This window comes from Mercenaria mercenaria, unplaced genomic scaffold (assembly GCF_021730395.1).
Source record: "Mercenaria mercenaria strain notata unplaced genomic scaffold, MADL_Memer_1 contig_4933, whole genome shotgun sequence".
NCBI lineage: Eukaryota > Metazoa > Mollusca > Bivalvia > Venerida > Veneridae > Mercenaria > Mercenaria mercenaria.
The window spans coordinates 42,136-66,152 of NW_026463203.1; the positions used below are offsets into that span (position 1 = coordinate 42,136).

Genomic DNA, 24,017 nt, shown 5'->3' on the forward strand with positions numbered 1-24,017 from the left:
ATATGTTGGCCTATCATAAATATATATATATATATAAACTGCTCAAAATGTTAAAACAATGCACAAACTTAAATACTATCACATATAATAATAAATAATTAATAAAAGTTCATAAGACAAAATATTACAAACAGATAGTGGATACCTGTTTATGATTTACATTAACTTTAAAAACATAAAAATATATTGACAGTTTTGTACACAACTGAGCCGTTTTGTCATGTCAGAGTAATAAAATCATGTGATTAGCTAACAAGTGCTCTAAATACAAGTCTCTAAAATTAACATTAATACCTAGACCCCTGAATTTTTTCCATGATACTTATATTTTATTTCATGTACCTCAAAAATACAGATATTCTACATATTATACAGACTTCTTATGTCAGTAAACAATAAATGATAATTTCAAAGACTCTATTTATATCAAAATCAAAAATATCTTTCTAAGGAAAGACATCAAAACTATGGAGATATGACTTTGTGTTAGACACTTCAATTGAAAAATCACAAAATATTGTAAAATTATAACAACTTGGAATTGTTGTGCATGTAAGATTGTACATGTAGCATGAAATTACAGTTATCCAGTTCACATATAAAGACTATAGTATATATATATGGGATTACTATTAATATCTATGGCAAAAAAATAAATAAAACAGTTTGATAAAGGGATTAAAAAATACAACTTAAGAAAGTGCTTTCAAATAAAGCAAAAAGCATTTCAAAACACATTATATAATAAAATTATGCTCTCTAAGAAATATATCACAGAATATAAGATTGTGAATTTCGATTCAATTTGAACAATAGTATCTAGCACAATTTCAACATATACAACACACAGTATTTACAACGGTCTAAAAAACAGACAATTAAACTAGTTGTATGTAGTAGCTTTTATATATCAATCTGTACAATAAATAACAATGGTAGAAATTCAACTGTTCAAACATAGAGTATTTGTAATTTTGTAAGATAGAAGAAATTGAATTCGATCATAAACAACCATTAGTTCAATACTGAAAACATATTTGTATAAGTCTTTCAATTCATTGTATTCTCAGACTAAATAAACTTTTACCAGTAGCTCTTTTAAAATCAAGACAAAATGATGGATGTTATTGGTTGGTTGTAGATCAGCCTTAATCCCTATTTCTCCCCCGCCCCAACCTCCCACTGCTTAGGGAAAAAAGTCTTGTCAAATGATGTTGCTGTCTGAACAAAATATATTTATGGCCATCAAGTGATTCTTAGGGAAGGTTCGAGAGTTTGCGTAGCTTGTAAGACAAAATTAAAAACAAGAGATATGTAAGTTGTAAATGGGCTTTTATTTAAGCCGGTATCAGAAACATGAAATACAAAATATCAAAACACATTTAGTTTGTTGACTAGAATTGTTAAAACATAGATCATATAAATTTTGTTTTATCTGGGAAATACAATTCCGCCGAATATCAAGTATAAAATACATCCAATTCATTGACTAGAATTGTTAAAACTGAGATCATATAAAAAATTTTCATCTTGGAAATAAAGTTCTGTTCAGCTAACTTAAACAATGAATAAAATATCGATGACAATCAATTATGAGTGAGAAATAACATAATACTGACAGTAAAACAAATAAGAAATTGTAAAATAATGAATATGGATTCATACAATTGATCACTTTGGCATATAAACAGCTGCAAACCGTGGGAGGTGGAGGTTAAACGAATTTTAACAAATAAAATATGTAAATATCCTGCGAAAGAAATAAGAAAGCTTACTTCTTTGTTTAACGTGTAAGTAGTTTGTGCGCATGCGCATCAAATTTTAGATTATCACGTAAGAAATAGTTTATTGCTGCTTAAGCATACGGCCAACGGCCGTACAGAATAATATGGAACCATCTCGTCCATAAAACATTTTATACTAATAAAATACATTTACAACACAGCAAGAAGTGAAATGAACTCGAAACTTATGATATGTGAATCAGCCAAAGTCACAGGATAAGTCCCGTAAAACCACTGAGTGTTTAATATAGATCCATACCCAATTGAACTTGAAGCATCTGTAAACAGATTTAAAGCCTGGTTAGTTAACCATTTTTGATCCAGTAAAATGTGTTTCCCATTGAAATGTGCAATGAAATAGTACAATGCTTCTAAATCACGCCTCCCTTTTTTACTTATAGTTATCCTATGGTGGGGTTTGCACACACCTTTGGTGAGATCAATTAATCGTTTGAGGAAGGCCCTACCTGGTAGCACTACTTTGCAGCAGAAGTTTAGAAGACCTAAAAGGGATTGTAAGTCCCGTAATTTAATTTTCCTACGTGATTTGTAAAACACTAGTAAATGGTGAAGTTTAACAAGTTTGTCTTTAGGTAGCCTAGCTTCCATTTTGTTAGAATCAAGTTCCAGACTCATGAATGTGATCACAGTTGTCGCTGTGACAGTTTTCTCGTGTTTTATAGGAACTCCAATAGCTCTGCATAAATCGAGAAATACCCTCAAATCAGTTTCACATTTGTTAGAATCTTTGGGGCCCATAATAAGGAAATCATCCAGAATATGCAGGATGTGAGGAATTGAAAGCTTACATTGAGCTATCTCATTCAAGCCTGAACTGAAGCGATCGAAGATGGCGCAACAAGAGCTAGCACCCATGGGGAGCGAACGATCATAAAAGTATAAGTCAATGAATTTGAAACCTAGAAGTGGATAGTCAGTTGGATGAATGGGTATGTTACGGTAAGCCGAGTCTATGTCTGGCTTAGCCTTCAGACAGCCCTGACCTAAATCCCTAACCATGGTAACTGCTTGGTCAAAAGTAGAGTACTGGACTGTGGCGAGGTTTGGATCGATAAAAACATTTACAGAATTGCCAAGTGGATAGCTTAAATGATGAATTAACCTGTAAGAGTTTACCTCCTTTTTTGGGACTACTCCTATAGAACTAACCCTAGAAGGTTGAAAAGGCGGGCTACTGAAAGGTCCCGCTATCCTCTTTAAAGCTATTTCTTTTTCTAATATTGTCGATACAACTTCCGGACAGTCATAGCAAGATATTAGATTTTTCGTTGTATAGGAGTATCTATCGCCAACAAAACCTAAACGGAAACCATTCTTAAAACCTTCCAATAGATAATTTATAGCCTTTAATCCAGAACGAAAGGGGGCTTATCTTAATTGGAGTAATTGCATTAGACACTTCCTGGCTATTTAGTTTTTTTGTGTTGGCTTAGCATGTGGTTGACTGAGCGAAGTGTCTTGTCTGTATCCGATAGGGCAGGATTTTGCCGAGTGGTTACCGCGACAATAACCGCAGACGTGTGGGAAACATTTGACAGCGGAGCAGGAGCCGCCGGAACGGCGATACTGACGAAAGGGCTGAGATGTGAGGGAGGTGGCTGTGACCCAAATCCAAAATTCAGAATGCATCTGATCCCAAGGGATCAGGACTTGTTCCTTAGTGTCCGGAACTGAAAGTCATAAAGCGACCAGGCATGAAGCCACATGTAGAAAAGAGGCATCACATCATTATGTTTGTTTGTTTTATTGGGTTTTAAGTCACTGTCACAAAATATTTGGCCATACAGTCACTGTCCAGCTTAAATGGAGAGATAGAACCCTCAAATGCCTCTCTCAACACTGTTTCTGGCATGGGCAGCCACCTGTGTAGAATGATAACCTTTTGCAGCCAGATGGATGGCTTCCTCACATGATGACCTGAGAGCCAGGTAGGGCAAGTGAAGGGCAAACATTATCAACCTTAACCACCTTCCCCCGCACCCCCTCCCCAACCCCATTCTCCTCCCTAAATTATTATTATTAAATCATTTTGGAAGCAACATTTTATATATCAAAACAAATACAGCACAAGTAAATGTGGTATAAAACACTTTAACTCGTTAAACTTGGCACCTGTGTAGATAGTAGAATAATAAGCTTTTGCAGCCAGATGGATGGCTTCCTAACATGATGACCTGAGCAGAGCAGGGTAGGGCAAGTGAAGCGCAAACGGTAGCAACCGTAACTACTTTCCCCCGCACCCCCCTCCCCCACTCCATTCTCCTCCTCATATTATTATTATTAAATCATTTTGGAAGCAACAATTTATATATGGCCACCAGAAGACGAGGCTTATTTTCCCTATATGGCTATATTGTAAATTTCAAAAATCTTCAAAACCACTGGGCAGATTTACACTAAAATTCACAGAAAATTTCCTTGGGTGGTCCCCTGTTTCAGTTGCCTAAAGAATTGAAATATATGGCAGAACTCTGGTTGCCATGGCAACCGAGATAAAACTTTAAAAATCTTCTTGTCTAAAACCACAGTAGCTAGGGCTTTGATATTGGTATGTGGTATGTGGCATCACCTAATGGTCCTCTACCAAGTTAGTTCAAATTATCCCCCCTGGGGTCAAATATGGCACCACCCTTGGGGTCAAATGGTTTACATAAACTTAAATAATGACAAATTTGAAAATCCAAAACCACAGGGCTTGGGGTTTTGATATTTGTTTGCAACATCATTTATGGATCTTTTAACAAGTTTTTTCCAATTATTACCCTGGGATCAAATAATGCTCCCACCCAGGCCCGGGTCACATGGTTTATATAGACTTGTATAGGAAAAAACTTTAAAAATCTTCTTGTCTAAGACCTAGGCCTTTGATATTTTGTATGTAGCATTGCCTTATGGCCCTCTACCAAGATAGTTTACCCTGGGGTGAAAAGAGACCCTGCCCTGGGGGTCCATAGTTTTGAATATACTTATATAGGAAAAACTTTAAAATGTTCTTGTCTGAAACTGGAAGACCTAGAATTTTGATATTTAGTATGTTGCATTGCCTAGTGGTTCTCTACCAAGATTATTCAAATATTGGCCCTTAGTTGAAAAGAGGCCCATCCCAGGATGTCCCAAGTTTTACATAAACTTATATAGGAAGAAATCTTCTTGTCTGAAAGTTCAAGGCCAAAGCCTTTGATATTTGGTATGTATCATTGCCTAGATGATTTCTAACAAGATTGTTCGAATTATGCCCCTGGTGTGAAAAGAGGCCCCGCCCCGCGGGTCACTTGTTATATGAGTTATATAGGAAAAAGATACCTCAAAAACCATCAGAGCATATTTTCTAGACTGTTAAATTATAATTACCTGATGATCCCAAGTGATTAGGAGTCACTTGACTGTGACCTTGACCTACTTCCTTCATTTTTAAGATACAGCCTTGAAATTTGGATGACATGTACAGTTTTTCACACCGATCTGACTTTCAGTGACCATGGACCTACTGACCTTCTTTCTTGTTTTTTTAAGATACAGCCTTGAAATTTTGATGAAATGTACAGTTTTGCACACCAATTTTAAAACTGACTTTCAGTGACCATGAATGTGACCTACCGACCTACTTTCTTGTTTTGTTTTTTAAGATACAGCTTTGAAATTTGGATGACATGTACAGCTTTGCTCACCAATCTTAAAACTGACTTTCAATGACCATGAATGTGAACTACTGACCTACTTTCTTAATATCTTAGCATCATTTTGATACATGTAGCTCATATTACTCAGGTGAGCGATCTAGAGTCATTATGTCCGTCTTGTGTCTTTTAGCAAACAGGCTTATATTTTCATGTCCACAATTTTAAGGGTTTTTGTTGCCGCAGTCAGCCAATACACATTCACTGACTGGTAAAGCATTTAGGCTGATTTGACTTTTTATTTCTATCTTCTGTTTGGCTAAATTATCTTGTCAACCGAACTTTGTTGTAGTCGTGGGAAGTAAATAACAAGTCTTCCCGAAACTCGTCATTAATAAGTTATTTCCCTTCTGTTTTGTGATGTGAATTTTTTTTCTTACAACAAGGACTTTAGATATATTTAAGTGTAGTCTTTTACTGAAAAAAAGATCTTTTATAAGGGGACAGACTTTCTTTTCCGTCACTGGTCCGATATAAAAATTTGGCCTTTCAGTGGAACATTTACATAAACTGATATTTCTTTATAAATTAGATCTGGGTCCTAAATATAACTTAAAAATACAGAAATATTAACAAAATTATTTAGGAAAACCCAATATTTCTATTTCTAAACGGTCAAGATAGTTTTTGTAAGTATGAACATATTTCAACGCAAATATTTCGAGTAGTACTGAGACATCTAACCATTTTATGTTTAAAACATTTTTTTCCTTGTCCTGTCCGTTCAGATTAATGTGACGTAGTTGAAAGGGAATATCCTGACGGACTGCGAAGTTTAGTTTCCACTTTTATTAATTAAATCCATAAAAATACTTCCGGGAGGTAATATCTATCTAGGTCACATCAACAGAAGTCAAGTTATATTATAATTTTCCGGTTTAACAACAGAAAACATAATATAAGAAGAATACCCATGTGTTATTAAAATACCGAGACGCTCGCACGCACATTTGTTTTTAGAATGTCATTGATTTTTGTGTTTGTTTCTTTCTATTTTCTTATTTATTTATTTATTTATTCATGTTGAGGTGGCCAGACATGAATTCCCCAAGAATTAGCATAATACGATAACAAACACAGTATTTTCAAATATTAACTCGGGCGTTTTAATTTTGAGTTGACCCCTAGTTTGCTGCGCTACGGACGCCGCCATATTGGAAAGTCGACGTAACGTCATATAGCATTACGGCCTATGGGAAAAAAAGAAAAATCCAAGATTATATCTTTAAAATACACTTTATTGAAAAAACGAAAAAAAGGTCTAGAGATATTGATGTATGGTATATAAATATGTTTTTTGGACGATTTTATCGATACTGATAATTCAGAAACGAGGTAAACGTAATAGGTGGAACAGACTTTAGATACCTTTAACCTATATACGTACAACCTAGATACCTTTAACCTATATACGTACAACCTAGACACCTTTAACCTATATACATACAACCTAGATACCTATAACCTATGTACCTTTAACCTATTAAATACGACCTAGATACCTTTAACCTATATACGTACAACCTAGATACCTATAACCTATATACTTACAAACTAGATTCCTATAACCTATGTACCTTTAACCTATATAAGTACAACCTAGATACCTTTAACCTATATACGTACAACCTAGATACCTTTAACCTATATATGTACAACCTAGATACCTTTAACCTATATACGTACAACCTAGATACCTATAACCTATGTACCTTTAACCTATATAAGTACAACCTAGATACCTTTAACCTATATAAGTACAACCTAGATACCTATAACCTATATACGTACAACCTAGATTCCTATAACCTATGTACGTACAACCTAGATTCCTATAACCTAGATACCTTTAACCTATATACGTACAACCTAGATACCTTTAACCTATATACGTACAACCTAGATACCTATAACCTATATACGTACAACCTAGATTCCTATAACCTATATACGTACAACCTAGATTCCTATAACCTATGTACTTGCAATCCATATGCTTATGCTTTTCGTGGTGGAGGAAGACCCCAGGTGCCCCTCCGTACATTACTTCACCACGAGCGGTATTACTTCACCACGAGCGGGCATCTGGGTAGAACCATTTACCTTTCGCAAGCCAGCTGAATGGTTTTCTCACACGAAGAGATAAACGCCCATAAAGGTAAACGGAAAGACCATAAAAAAGACAAAATTTCACGGTATGAATATTTGAAAAAAGGTATAAAATATAAATTGTAACTACATGTTTACTAGTTTTCAATACTTTTTATTGAACAAAATCATAGTGGGTGTAACTAATACAACGATGATGATGCGCACGACAATATCAATTTAAAACCAAAAAAAAAAATAACTTCATACTATAACTAAAAATAAACAAATAAATGTAAAAGAATATAACAGTACTGTAACTTTTTAAAATGATGTCATATCCTCCGGTTTTATAGAAAAAGGTAATTCACTTTCTTTCGTTTGGCAAAAAGATTGAAAAATTGATTGAGATTTTGATGTCGTTAAGGAGATATCGGAATAATCAAAATAATGTATATTTATCAATCTCATGTAAATTTGTTCCAATATCTTAGATACGTTCACTGTTTCGTTTGTTGTGATTTCTTTGTCCATTCTGCTATTTTTGAGTCTGATTTCACAACATCAGCGTGCTTCTGAATTTCTGCGAATGATGAAAATTCACCTGGTACCATACCCGAGCATTGATCCACTAGATTATACAGCTGTAAGTCTGCGAGTGTCATCTGAAATTTCAGAAAATCTTCATGTGTATTATTTCACTTAGTATAAATACCGATTCGCACGAACTATATTAATTTCGCTCTGTACACGACTACTCAGACCCTTCAGACCGAGTCTGACGCTCTTCTGTACACGTGTGCAGTCCACATCTTATATCCTTAGGACGGCCAGCACATATTTATGCAATCTCGCCAGGCATATATATGTTTTTGACAACACAGAAAATGACGTCACTCGACCTAAAGCTATTTCCAGAAGTAAAGAAAATGAAAGTAGAAATGCTAAACTTGAGGTAGAAGGGTACACTTAGATGCGAAAATTTTGGGCACGGACGGTCTTACATGTAGCGAGTCGCAATATTGCGCTTCCCTTATGAGCAGAATCAGGGTGGCCATTTTATAAATTGCGTGCATGTTTTGTGCTTTTAATTAATGACAAGATCAGGATTCTCATACAAGAATAAAGAAAGTTATCAAAACGAAAGGTTTACACCATCCATAAAAAATAGCATGCCAAAATCATCAATTTTGCACTTTTTGAACAGCCTGCAATGATCCCGCTGCAAGAACAATGCCCAATTTTATTGCATTTCTCAATTTAATAGTCCTTACTGAACGTCAGGATATAAACGGAATGGGGGCCCATCCAGCTCGTTTTTTCACAAAATAGCGAAAATGTTCCTGGGTATCAATCAACAAGCACAGAACCCTTCCGTGATTTGAATTTTTCCGCGAAAAGGTGTCTCATTGATCATACAAAGCTACCAGCAGTTAGTTTTCCAACTGACATCAGAATTTTACATGTATCGGCTGTATAAATTTTCTAAAGAATTAATAATCATTATCTCTCACCTTAATTTACAGACATCCAAAATCACGAAGTTCTATTTATAACAAATATTGAGGGGGCCAAATTCGAAGTGTACCCTGCTACCTTGAAAACGAAAGTCGTATTTTGATTCCTAGATTGTCAGGGGTCACGCGCAGGGGTCACCACGTCTAAATGTATGCGCGTGGACTTCTGTTTTTTTTTTTTTTTTGCTATTGGGGAGTAAATTTTCAGCACTTTTTAACGAATTGAAATTACCTGGGTTTTAGTACGGTATGTCAGCTTTTCGTCTACGAAAAGATATTTGAGCTCGGGATAAACACAAATCCCACAGGGGTCCGTAACGGACCAAGGGTACATTGATAATTTTGGAACTTCATCAAATTGCTCAATAGGTCGTTTTTGATGTTGTCTGAGAGTGTCAGTATATGCCTCGGATGTAAGATATAACCATATTTGAGAGCTGCAGACCTAGACATTTCAGAAATATTTTCAAAATAAATTTCATGTAATAAATCAGACGCTAATACGTTTTATTACGTTAAGGCTGCGGAAAGGATATATTAATATAAGTCGTGAAGATGCATTTTATGTTATTTTAGGTTATTCTTGGCACAGAATCTGACATAGGCCGGTTTATGTGACCTCCGGTGAGCATATTACAAATACTAAAATGGATTTGTAATTAGAAGATACTTACCGAGTCTCCAACAATGTATTTGCTTTTTTCGGCTCTGAGTTTGAGGTAATCATTCAGTCTCGTCAGATTTTCTTCTTGTACCTTTTTTACAATTTCAGCCTGAAAATAATGGTAAAATTCATTCGTCAGAAATAATTTATAGAGTTGGCGCGGTCAGAAATAATTGATGGAGAAGGCACTGTCAGAAATAGTACTGGTTTATGTTTCGAGATAAAAAAAAATCAACGCCACCACGAAATTCGGCATTATCGATATAAAAACTAGCGTGATTTCCAATGCCAGCCCAAAATTCGTTAACTATCTTAAGTAGAATTGCATATTTGTATGTAATACAGTTTTGTTCCTTTGGTTTGTGTTTAACCATGTTAACGAGACTTTTATAAGTCTTTCAGTAATATATTGGCTGAAATTTACTGATCTTACTGAATTCTGTACCAGTACTGACTCGTTCATCGCAAGTAACTGACAATTCACAAGCATGGCTCAGAAGACAGAGGAAAATTGCCCTCACAAACCTGCCATAATTAAGATGGCGACCGCTCGAGCCTATATATATATATAGCAGAGAGAATTTATACGAACTAAGCCACCACCACGATATACCAGACCAATTACGGCAAAGCGCCTAGCAGTAAAAACGAACACGCACATATCACAGCTAGTCCACTAACCCAATAAGATTAGTTTCGATGCTGCTTTATATACATGCCCGAATTTGTACTACACATTCGGACTGGTTCACCATTTGCATATATACTCAAATCTCTGTTTCATGTCTCACAAATCAGTAGTGACATTTTAGTCTTTTTAAACTGATTGAGACCAGAGAAGCTATATTTTTTCTCTCTCTCTCTGAAATTTAACATGATCTCAAGGACACATTAAATATATTGAGATAGTTTTCATTAAGGGATATCATTAAATTCAGGACAGTTGACTTTCCCATACGTGAGACCCGCTAGGATACAAGTTCGCATTATAAATTAATATATAGCAGAGAATTTATACGAACTAAATCATCACCACGATATACCAGACCAATTACGGCAAAGTGCCTAGTAGTACAAACGAACACACACATGCCACAGCAAGTCCACTAACACAATAAGATTAGTTTCGATGCTGCTTTAATACACGCCCGAATTGTACTACACATTCGGACTGGCTCACCATTTGCATATATACTCAAATCTCTGTTCTCGTGTCTCACAAATCAGTAGTGACATTTTAGTCTTTTCAACTTATTGGGACCAGAGAGAGAGAGAGAGAGAGAGAGAGAGAGAGAGAGAGAGAGAGAGAGAGAGAGAGAGAGATATATATATATATATATATATATATATATATATATATATATATATAATTATTTTGGCTCACTCGGCATATTAGTGACATAATATGAGATTCAATAATGTAATTTAATCAAACGATATGATAAAGAAAAACGTGAGCGCATTTACACAAGTATGGTGAGTAAAATCTTTAAACGTATCCCATTAGCTTTAGGCAACATAAGACGTGTCTCAGCCATAGAATTTTTTTGACGTATTCCAATAGCTACAGGAAATTTTTGAAGTATCTCATTAGCTACATGAATTTTGACGTGATTCATTAGCTACAGGAAGCTTTAGACATATCTCATTAACTACAGGATATTTAACACATACCCCATTAGCAACAGGAAATGTTAGACATATCTCATTAGCTACAGGAAGCATTACATGTATCTCATTAGCTACAGTAAGGATAAGACGTATCTTATTAGCTACAGGAAGCATTACACGTATCTCATCAGCTACAGGAAGCATTAGCCAGACCTCATTAGCTTTAGGAAGCATTAGACATATCTCATTAGCTTAAGGAAGCATTACACGTATTTCATTAGCTACAGGAAGCATTAGACACATCTCATTAGCTACCGGAAGCATTACACGTATCTCATTAGCTACAGGAAGCATTAGACATATCTCATTAGCTACCGGAAGCATTAGACGTATTTCATGATTAGCTACATGAAGCATTAGAGTTATCTCATTAGCTACAGAAATCATTAGATGTATCTCATTAGCTATAGTAAGGATTAAACGTATCTCATTAGCTACAGGAAGCATTAGGCACATCTCATTAGCTACAGGAAGCATTAGACGTATTTCATGATTAGCTACAGGAAGCATTAGAGTTATCTCATTAGCTACAGAAAGCATTAGATGTATCTCATTAGCTATAGTAAGGATTGCACGTATCTCATTAGCTACAGGAAGCATTAGACGTATTTCATTAGCTACAGGAAGCATTAGGCATATCTCATTAGCTACAGGAAGCATTAAACATATCTCATTAGCTACAAGGGAGACTTTAATCACTTGAGTACAGTTACTACTGCTAACGAATATTTCAATGCTTATATAAACTACTTAAATGATCGTGTATGTAAAAACAAACCTTTTTTGCGTCATCTTTTTCAAAATATATTTTTAAAAATTCTCTTTGTACATCCATGACACATTCGTACGCTTCGTCTACTAGTAATTCTTGTTCTGGTGATTTCCCAAACAGACCTGAAACAACATGTCGGGCGATATCTCAATTTTGTCAAAACCCATTTCATTCTGCTACTTAGACTTACAAAGTCTGTTGAGATCAAATAATCTATAATAATGTTAATTTCTTTCTTCATACTGACACGGTTAATTTCTTTCTTCATACTGACACTGATATCTTCTCAGAAAACCATTTTCTCTCCAGGCTCATCTTAACAGTCGTTAGAGTCAGAGACAAGATATTTTGTAAATGTTTCAAAATAATGCTATTAAAGAGGATTTTATGGTAGAAATATTTGTTTTGAAAGACTCTAACGACAGTTATCTGCTACTTTGTTACTGTTTCTTTGTCTGATAGAAACATTTTTGCGAGAGCTTTCAGAGAACGTTATACAGTAGTTTGTGACAGAATAGACTGTTGTTATTCTTGTAAATACAAGCCATAAAATATATTAATATATTTTATTTAAAGATACGAACCCAATTTCTTTGCAAGGTATCTAGCGCAGGCCCCTGACTGCCCATACACTTTTCCCGATACCGTGAGCAGAGGCATCTGTTTTGTGGGAGAATCTGAAAAGATTATAGATGAGATTTTATTTTTTGACGCCGCCTGTAGTCCAAAAATATGACATAAAATGTATCCAGCAATTACTTGAAAAGTATAAAAAAAAAAAAACAAGAGCTGTCTCCATAGGATGACACATGCCCCCGATGGCACTTTGAATGAATAGTTATGGCCGATGTTAGAGTTTAGGACCATTGACCTACGGAGCTGGGTCTTGCGCGCGACACGTCGTCTTACTGTGTCACACATTCATGCGTAGTTATTTTAAAATCCATGCATGAATGACAAAGATATGGACCGGACACGCCCATCAATGCACTATCATGAAAAATGACCTTTAACGTCTAAGTGTGACCTTGACCTTTGAGCTACGGACCTGGGTCTTGCGCACGACACGTCGTCTTACTGTGGTACACATTCATGCCAAGTTATTTGAAAATCCATCCATCGATGACAAAGATATGGACTGGACACGCCCATCAATTCACTATCCTTTAACGTCTAAGTGTGACCTTGACCTTTGAGCTACGGACCTGGCTCTTGCGTGGGACACGTCGTCTTACTGTGGTACACATTCATGCCAAGTTATTTGAAAATCCATCTATGGATGACAAAGATATGGACCGGACACGCCCATCAATGCACTATCCTTTAACGTCTAAGTGTGACCTTGACCTTTGAGCTACGGAACTGGGTCTTGCGCGCGACACGTTGTCTTACTGTGGTACACATTCATGCCAAGTTATTTGAAAATCCATCCATGGATGACAAAGATATGGACCGGACACGCCCATCAATGCACTATCCTTAAATGTCTAAGTGTGACCTTGACCTTTGAGCTACGGACCTGGGTCTTGCGCGCGACACGTCGTCTTACTGTGGTACACATTATGCCAAGTTATTTGAAAATCCATCCATGGATGACAAAGATATGGACCGGACACGCCCATCAATGCACTATCCTTTAATGTCTAAGTGTGACCTTGACCTTTGAGCTACGGACCTGGGTCTTGCGCGCGACACGTCGTCTTACTGTGTTACACATTCATGCCAAGTTATTTGAAAATCCATCCATCGATGACAAAGATATGGACCGGACACGCCCATCAATGCACTATCCTTTAATGTGTAAGTGTGACCTTGACCTTTGAGCTACGGACCTGGGTCTTGCGCGTGACACGTCGTCTTACTGTGGTACACATTCATGCCAAGTTATTTGAAAATCCATCCATCGATGACAAAGATATGGACCGGACACGCCCATCAATGCACTATCCTTTAACGTCTAAGTGTGACCTTGACCTTTGAGCTACGGACCTGGGTCTTGCGCGCGACACGTCGTCTTACTGTGGTACACATTCATGCCAAGTTATTTGAAAATCCATCCATCGATGACAAAGATATGGACCGGACACGAAAATTGCGGACAGACCGACAGACTGACAGACCGACAGACGGTTCAAAAACTATATGCCTCCCTTCGGGGGCATAAAAATGTAACAATAAAACATTTTTCCCTGAAACTGTACATATCTACTCAACAACTTTCTTAACACACTATTCAACTGTCAGTTCAGTTAAATAAAACATAACAGCAATAACAATCGGAGGTAACTTCATTGAGCCGTGACAGTTCAATTACGGTTAGGCCACACCAAATTGATAAGTTGTTCATCGGATTTTTTTCTGAAAAAATTGAGGCGGCGAGCGAAAAAATAATTTAAATATTTGTTTAGGTTTTTGAGAAAATCAGGAGCGAGCGAAGAGCGAAGAAATATATTTATCTTCATTTGGCTCTCGGCTGACTAATAAAAACCTTAAAATGAATGCATAGCCCTTTTAAATTAAAAAGTAAGTCCCCAGGGATTGAGAAAATCTGACCTGCAGACGCACAACAAAGCAAACTCGTGAAAAAAATGTATTAACAGTGTCATACAGTACACTGTAATCAAATAATGCATGCTTTTGAAAATGCTGTTAGAAAATATGTAATAAACAACAATGCATAACCTTACACCATACTTATCACATACATATGTGACTTGAATATTTACTGCTATGAAAATGTAGCATTCTTAGCTGACTTTACAAAGTTTTTGATACATCAAATATTAAGTTTTATATAATGACCAATAGCTCTGTACTTTCAAAGCTTCTGACTATCATGCCCCTTTTACTGGCAAAGCTCTAATTCAGAAAAGTCGAGCATGATGTCTTATTGTACAGCTCTTTTTCTAACTTTAATCTTTCATAACATATTAAATTTGTTGAAACAAAGTCTCAATTAAAGTCTGAAATGGAGATAAACGTGCATTAACATTAGTCAACTAAATGATTGGAAAATAAAACGGTTCTGAAAACAATTCATAATGTAAATTCCTTACCCCACCAACTTTCGTATGCAAATGCTGATCATTTGGACAGGAAAAACAGAAAACAGATAAGTGACATGCATCAATAAGTATTTACCCTTACCAAAATAATGCAGATTGATGTTATCAAATAAATTAGTAAACTTTTCTTCATCCAGTTTTCAATGAAATAAATCGATTTTTTTAGCATGTAATTTGGTAAACATTTGAAGAAAATGGCGTAACTGCATAAAGGGGAAACAACTTTAATGCAACTAAATATAAGTGTTATGATTTATTATAGACGATGTGTGCGTAGTATGTATTTATTTTGATTAAAATCCATTTGAGAACAATCTAGGACTGGAATTATATAAGCATTTATACACTTTTACGTCCGTAAAAAGTAGCGCACCAAAATATTCTGGGTTGATTTTTTTCAATGGTGCGAGTGCAAGTCAAAAACAAAAAAAAATATTTTTTTTGTGTTTCTGAAAATATACGAGCGGCAAATCCGATGAACAACTTTTTAATTTGGTGAGGCCTTACCCTAAAATAAAAAGTGGCAAAACTAGTGCACCTTATTGCTGTCCCTTATTTGGCAAGTAGTGCCATCTGCGCGGTTAACTAATTTTACGACTGACTTTACACTGGTCAAGGGCTAAAATGTGCTCGAATCATGACACTGGATACTTTTCTAAAAAAATTGCGTTAGTAGATCATCAGACTTGTATTGAGATTTATTATATACCTATATAAATTTTGTCAACAATTTTGATTGTATTTCACAAGTAAATAATTATGACCAGGCAGAAAAAAAAATCCGTATTGTACCTTTTGTATTGTATGTTGCCTGACTACTTTTATTGAATATGCAAACAAAACAAACAAAAAAGGTGGAGGTATATAATAACAGTAGCTAGATCTTGGATTTTGTATTCGGCTCTCGTGGACTTTGTAAGGACGGACCTGACAAAATCCCAGCATCCCAGACCGAGCTACTGTTATAATAACCCTATTATATGCACAAGTTTTGAAGAAGATATAGAAGTTATATATAATTATATATATAGCTGTGTCCCTACAAAAAAGCAGAAGTGGAGAAGAAGTGATTTCAGATACAGCTGACAACGTCCCTACAAAAAAGCGGAAGTGGAAAACAAGTGATTTCAGAAACTGCTGACAGATTCTCTATATACATAAGCGGAAACGGGAGATAAGTGATTTCATTTCAGATACAGTTGGCAGTTTCCAAATCATTCTGATAATACAGGTATAATACGGCTATACTATAAGATGACAGGTGGATAATTTAGGCCCTTCCTGCAATAACGTATTCAGTCAATTTCCTTTCAATATAGTTTTAAAAACCTAAATAACTCTGTAACACTACATTACTACACCGGCCGGTGTGCAAATCTATGGATGGCGTGGCTATGAACTCGATCCACGGACGAGGCGTATGTTCTCCGTGACGAATTGATAACCGTTCCTCCTCCACTTCTGATTCATGTGGAGAAGTTGGCAGTTACTTGCGTAGAATTGGTTTGTACTGGTACACTGATTAGGTTAACCTCCCGGCGTTAGTGTTACATAACTGAAATACTCTTAAACGGCCCAACTCCACCCCCGCCCCGCCCCCCACTCTACCCCCACAAAATAAATAAAATGTCATTGTCTTGGCCTAATATATATCACTGTCACGTTGTAACTATAGATACTATAGATACTATAGATACTTGTACCTCTGTTATTTTTTTTCAAACATAAAAGGAATACAGTTCTTCTGTGGCGGGCCTTAGGAAGTTTCGGATGATATATGAAATTTTGATAAACTTTGAAGAAAATCATCGTTTTACAAGTATGTGTTTTAACCAAGAAACATTTTACAATGGCGAGGTACTAAAGTAAGTACAACTTCTGGACTCTGCCAGCACTGACAACTCACTTCTTCCCCCATTTGAATCAGACAAATTGCCTTCTGAGGAAAATTATTGTACAATCCAGTCATATATAAAGCTATAGTCGAAAGGCTCAAGTCGCTTTAAATGTACATACGAAAGAAAAAAAGACTTACCTTGCTTAACTTTCAGCCAGTCGTCTCTTGAAAGCCTCTCATCTTCAAATTTTTCTCCAGCAGCAACTAAAACCAGCCGAATTATTTCACCAGTACCTTTTCCTTGGAAATAAGACACTTTGTAAGTAGCCATTTTATTTTATTATAATTAATTAAAGTATCACTCAATATTAGAAGTATAAATATAGTTAAATACGCTTAGAAAAAATGTCAGGTAGTATTAATACCGGAGCGTCCCAGTTTATTTTCTGTTCACTTTATAGTAAACAAATGTAGAACGTGTCATTTTATAGAACATGTACTATATCTGAATCGATTGCGGCAAATTTACTACCTGTTTGGTGTATCGGAGCGGACAAGTGTTATATGTAATAGTTATAGTATGTGTGAGAGTGTGTTACCAGGATATATCAGAGCTAGGGGTACATCGAGGGTATTTTTCTCTGCACATATCGTCGAGGCCGGTAGGCCGAGACAGATATGTGAAGAGAAAAATAACGAGATGTACCCCTAGCTCTGATATATCCTGATAACACACGAGCACTACATATTATAACTGTTTTATCGCATAGTTTATCATTAAAATTTATATATTATTTTCATTTAAATTTGTTTATTATTATTTTTACTATTTTGATTCCCTTTCTGCGCCTCGCTGACTGAAACACTAAAACTTCTGTTTTAGAAAATGTGTTCCCCAGATAAAAGTACCCAACAAATTTCTGCATTGGTTTTAAATCTTTGCATTTCATTGGCCAGACATATTGTAAAACTTGTTGTTTTGTTTGTAAAAAAAATCAAAGAAAAAGAAACATTTGAGAAATCTCAGAATTTCATATATTTCATGTATTTCTGAATTTGGCAATAACTATCAAGTTTTTGAAATATTCTAGTTTATTTATTCTTTTACTTTATAAATGTAGGTGTTTGTGACAATTCTTTCTCTGTGAATTGTAAATTGGAGCTAAAATCATCTTTTCTTTGAAAGGAAAAAATTATACTCCCTTGATAGGACCTCAATAGAGAAAAAGTGTTCCGATATATATCGGAACAGTTTTACTGTGCTGATATATATCGGAACACTTTTTTTCTTATGAAACTCTATAGAGATTTCCGTGTTGATATATATCGCAACAGTTTTGTAAGATATCAGCACAGTTTTGTAGTAATAATGTGTGTTACTATGTATAACATGCTGCAAAGATCAAAGGAAAATTGCCGCACTATGCGATAAATAAGTAATAGCTTAATCATTAATGCATTTAAGGTAAGGCGAGTATAGACCAACCTATATAACATTATGTAGATACTTGTGAATTGTTTTATATCCTTAGGACGGCCAGCACATATTTATGCAATCTCGCCAGGCATACGTATGTTTTTGACAACACAGAAAATGACGTCACTCGACCTTCAGCTATTTCCGGAAGTAAATAAAATGAAAGTAGAAATGCTAAACTTGAAAACGAAAGCCGCATTTTGATTCGTAGATAGTCAGGGGTCACGCGCAGGGGTCACCCCGTCTAAATGTATGCGCGTGGACTTCTTTTTTTTTTTTTTTTTTTGCTATTGGAGAGCCAATTTCCAGCACTTTATTACGAATTGAAATTACCTGGGCTTTAGTACAGCATGTCAGCTTTCAATCTATGAAAAAATATATGAGCTCTGGATAAACAGAAATCCCACAGGGGTCCGTAACGGACCAAGGGTACATTGATAATTTTGGAACTTCATCAAATCGCTCAAAATGTCATTTTTGATGTTGTCTGAGAGTGTCAGTATATGCCTCAGATGTAAGATATAACCGTATTTGAGAGCTGCAGACCTAGACATCTCAGAAATATTTTCAAAATAAGTTTCGTGTCATAAATGTTGTTTCTACGGAAGCGTGAAAGGGCCATCAGACGCTAATACGTTTTAGTACGTTAAGGCTGCGGAAAGGATATATGTCCACGAAAATGATCAATGAACATTCCGTCCTCCAGCCTATCTTTTGTAACATGGAGACGCACTTCTGGTACCAGGGTGATAGTCTCAGTTCTGTTGAACTGAAACTGTATGTGATTCGCTGCGTAAAAATTGGCCTACCCAACGTATCTTGTGAATTTTTTTTGCAAAAAAAATACTAAATAGACGAAAAGGTTGGTATCATCACAAGTTTAAATTGCCAATGTGCATTGTATTTAAATTTACTACAGTACTGGGAATAAAATGATCGTTCAATAGTTTAGTTTTCATTTTTAACTGTTACATAAGACATAAATTCCTTTATTAACTTATATACTTATAGCCAAGATATTTATATCAAAGATATTCATAACTTATATAGTTAAAGTAAGCATCATCATGCAGCAAGACTAGCATAAGTCGTGGTCGCAGGACCGTAGGAAGCATTTTCAGATTTCATTTTCAGATTTGGTGGGTGGAGGGGGCGGGGGGCATTATGAAAATCAGCTAAAATTGATTCGCTGTTAAAAAAAATGCTAAGATAATTACCATAGTCGGTCAAATTATTAATTTGGGGGGGGGGTGGGTGGGGGGGAGCTGCCCCCAACCCCTGTTCCTACGGCCCTGGATCGGACAAAAGAAGTAAACGGAAATACAAAAAAAAAGACAAGTTTATCGGTATGAATATTTAAATCTTAAGCTACAGTCACACATACGGATATGTCCGTGCGTTGAGGTACGGTGCGGATAGAACTAGTCTGACGGTGGGTGTATATTTAATTTATACCACAGTCACACATACGGCGCGGATAGCTACGTTTAGCTACGGACAGAAACGTAGTAATCCGTATCGATCCGTACCTGAGCCGTACGGATTGGTACGGATTGATACGGGTTACTACGTTACGGTACGGCTCAGGTACGAATCGATACGGATTACTACGAGTAGTATTAGAAATACCGATTTTGAGTCAATCTGACCCCCCCTGACCCCTTGACCCTATTCTAAAAAATCCAATGCCGGACAATTAAAAACCCACAGGTTTTAACTTTACTTTCATTTTCTCATATTTTCAGAAAACCTGGTTATAAATAGCTGACATATTTTCTGAAAATGTTATATTGGAATTTACGTTGTATTTTCTGAAAATGGCTATGTGGGAAACCACAAATTCAACCACCAAAAGCCGCCATTTTTTTCTCCAAGTTGGCAGAAAACCCTGTCCATTGCTTTTACTTTGGCCAATCTTTGGCCGAATCTTTGGCAAAAATTTGGGCAATTAATTTATTATAAAATGTAAGATATTGATCTTATTTTCAATTAGTAAGTATATTATTAGGGTACCATGTAATTAAAACTTTAATTAAAACTTTAATTTAAACTTTTAATTAAAAACCTTTAATCCAAAAGTTTGCTTAAAATCGGCACGTCCGCCCGGGTTTATAGATTCATCCGATAGAAAGAATCTAATGTAACTGTCCCTCAAAATGAAATGTTACTTCTGTAGATGTTGAATCCTCATAGGGGTGAATATCAAACATTGTTCCTTTGGGTTTAAATAAATTTTAATTTTTTTCTTATACATAGATATTAACTGATCAGTTGTCAAAGTCCTCAGCTGCCTCAGCTGCTATATTTATTATTTTAACTGCTAAATTTACCAAAAAATAGATCATCAATACCATCCCGAAACCTATCTTTCCCACCACCTAAATATAAATGTGATATTGGACTTTTAATCGGTTTATCCGGTCCACCTATGGGCCTGGCCCCCGTTAATAAAATTATTAAATCTATTATATAAATTCCCATTTTTTTCTAGCTATAAACACACACTCAAAGTCACATCTAGTACATCTATTTTATATTCTTGGTTTGTGGTTATAAAATCTTTATAATCTACGATAATTCCAGGTCTTAATTGAAATATATTTAAATAGCCCAGACCGCCCAGATCTCATATGTTGAATATATCCAGGCACCATGACGGTTAAAATACTTTTTCATTTTTAAACGTAATCATAAAAACTTTTATTATAGTATTCAAAGAGAAACACTTCTTTGTTTTAAATTTTTTCTATTTCTTTTTCCAATCTTCTTTTATTTTTTTGTCTTTCTTTTTATTTAAGAATTATTCAGCTAAATAAATCAACTCGTTTGTTGTAGCAACTTCAAGAAGCAGAAAAATTTGTCAACAACACCTTTGTTCTAGCTAATTGTGTTTTCTTGTTTTAAAAAACATTTTTTTTTTGTAATTTCTTCAGCATTAGTGGTAATTTCTCCGACTTTAAAACGGTTATTGCTTTAGAAATTACAGTAATTACTTGGGTATTAGCAGTGATTGATTCTCCTTTTTTTAGCTGATGTTTCAACTACAGAGTCCAAATCATTTGTTATTTTTTTTTAATTTTATCATTAATTATCTTAATTTTATCATTAATTATCTTAATTGTTTCCCTGTCTTGTTTAACTGATTTTTAAACTACAAAGTCCAGTTCATTTTTATGTTTTAAACTTATCATTAAATTCATTAATATCTTCTTGTAATTTTTTGTAATATTACTTAATTCTGCATATTTTAAATTGTGACGGTTGTCAACAATACTAATCCAATTTCGAATTTGTTTTTTAAAGTCATCTATTTTAGAATTAATTTCTTTTTTAGTTATCTAAAGCTGTTCTGATCATCACCTCTTTGTGAAGCTGCCTTTTCCAATTCAGATTTAAAATTCTGCAAATTTATTTGAAAATTTTATCGAGTAAATCTTGTTTCCCTTTTGTCATTTCAGTATTTAGTTTATTTATTTCTGTTTGATTCTAACTGATACATATTTTGTAACTTTTTTTCAGCTTCAATAATCTTGTCTTTTAGTTCTTCATGTTAATCATACTATCTTTTAATTCTTAAAACTTGAGGTATAAAATGTTTAAATTGACTCGAAATACTTCTTTTATGTTGTCATCTGTCAAATCAGATTTCTCTTCAAGTTCTTTAATAGAATCATCATAGCTTTCATTTTTTTCAATTTCCCTTTGTAATTGATTAATTAATAATGAATTCTTTTTAAAATCTTTTGTTAATTCTTCAATATTCTTTACTTCACTTCTAGTGTTTGTTTTATACTTTTGATGTCTTCAAGTTTATAGTCACTTACACTTTGAATTTTTTTATACACAAAACCGCTTGGAACTGAAATCGTTGGTTTATCTGGATTTCCTAGGTTGATTATTTCATTACCTCCCATATCTAATGCTCAAATTCATTGTGTTATCAAGTTCCTTATTTCTATGAAGATACATTCCTTTTTCCTTTTTAACCCTTTTTGAATTGTTTTTTAGTAGCATAATCATTTAAAAATCAATACAAATTTAACTTACTTAACTGTCTGGTTCACTTATTTGTTTTACATCATTAAAAACTCCATTATATAATTATTATATATTAAACCAGTAAAGTTTTTTTTTAAAAATTTCCTTGGTTTGTCAATATATAAGAAATCATATTTTGATTTGTTCATTAGCAAAAGTATCACGATCTAATTTTTGTTCATCACAAATCCTATTATTTCCATTTACCTGGACTTTCAAATAAAATATAATGTGAACAGTTAATTCGAATATCTTTTGGTGTTTTATATAAGACTGACTTAAATAAATAAACAACAGTTTTTTGTGACGTCCTTTAATAAAGTATTTTGTTATTTCATTTTGAACTTTTTTATCTTCACATACAAAATCATCAAATATTACTACTTTTTGTTTTTCTGATTCCCAAAATTCTCACAGGTTCAATTTGGTCGGGATCAGCTGAAAAATTTAAGTATTTCAATTTTGGGTCTAATTTAATCTTTTTGCAATTTGACTTAAGTTGTTTATTAAATCTTGATATTTAGATTTTTTCTAATTTTTAGCTCAATATAATTTATCATAATATATAAGGGTTTTCGAGTATATTCATTAAAGTATTTGTTTTTCCAGATTGCGATCCACATATTTTAAAATTCTAAAAAATGAATTCTGGCAATAAAATGAGAAAATTGTTTTTAAAATTATCGGATTTATCATTTTTTTTTATCATAATTTGGAATTTTTCCCTTTATATAATTAAAAACTAAAGTTTTAAAACTTTATATTACATTATTTTACATTATCTTACATTATTTTACATTATTTTACATTTTCTTACATTATTATATAAAGCAATCAAAACTAATGAAATGATAATAAGAAAAAAATTAGTTGGGCAAAAGATGAGAAATCTTAGAGAAGAAATAATGAGAGAAAAAATAAAAAAAGCTACCCAAAACGGGATATGTATACTGAAATTTATAAGCCCATTACTGAAAAAATAGAAAGTCAAAAAGAACAATTTTTAAGTCAGTTAAAAGCATTACCTGGAATAAAACAACAATTAGCGTTACTTCCAAAAAGTATATCAGAAGATTTGACACAAGGTATTACTGAATTAACTAAAGGAATGCAAGATGAATCCCAAAAAGCAACAAGTTTTTAAAAACCGGCTCCCTATACACCAATAATTGGGGAGATGAACCAGTCGACGGGTTCCCCCCAGATGAACTTAAAAGATTAGAAGATTACGGAAGAGAAAAGATGGGAATAACTAAAGAATCAGAAGAATTTCCTGAAATTGTTGAGACAAGACCCAAAGAAAAGGAAATACCTACAGTAGATTTAGATGCTTTTTCTTGATAAGATTTTTAGAAGATATAAATATTACAAACCGTCTGAAATGTTTTACTTTTTTACTGCAGATG

At 34.5% G+C, this 24,017-nt stretch overlaps 2 protein-coding genes across 2 annotated transcripts; both read right to left on the reverse strand.

Moving 5' to 3' along the window:
• Positions 1-1,934: 1,934 nt before the first annotated feature.
• On the reverse strand, positions 1,935-2,804 carry LOC123535891 (uncharacterized). Its single transcript, XM_045318650.2, has one exon. The coding sequence runs from the start codon at positions 2,802-2,804 to the stop codon at positions 1,935-1,937; it is 870 nt and encodes a 289-aa protein (XP_045174585.2).
• Positions 2,805-7,724: 4,920 nt separating this feature from the next.
• Positions 7,725-17,601, reverse strand: LOC123537013 (glutathione S-transferase 1-like). Its single transcript, XM_045320548.2, has 5 exons — positions 17,295-17,601; positions 12,779-12,871; positions 12,201-12,316; positions 9,762-9,860; positions 7,725-8,235 (listed from the first exon to the last, which is right to left on the reverse strand). Exons 1-5 carry the CDS (start codon positions 17,425-17,427, stop codon positions 8,071-8,073), a joined length of 606 nt encoding a protein of 201 aa, XP_045176483.2. The 5' UTR covers positions 17,428-17,601; the 3' UTR covers positions 7,725-8,070.
• Positions 17,602-24,017: the final 6,416 nt, after the last annotated feature.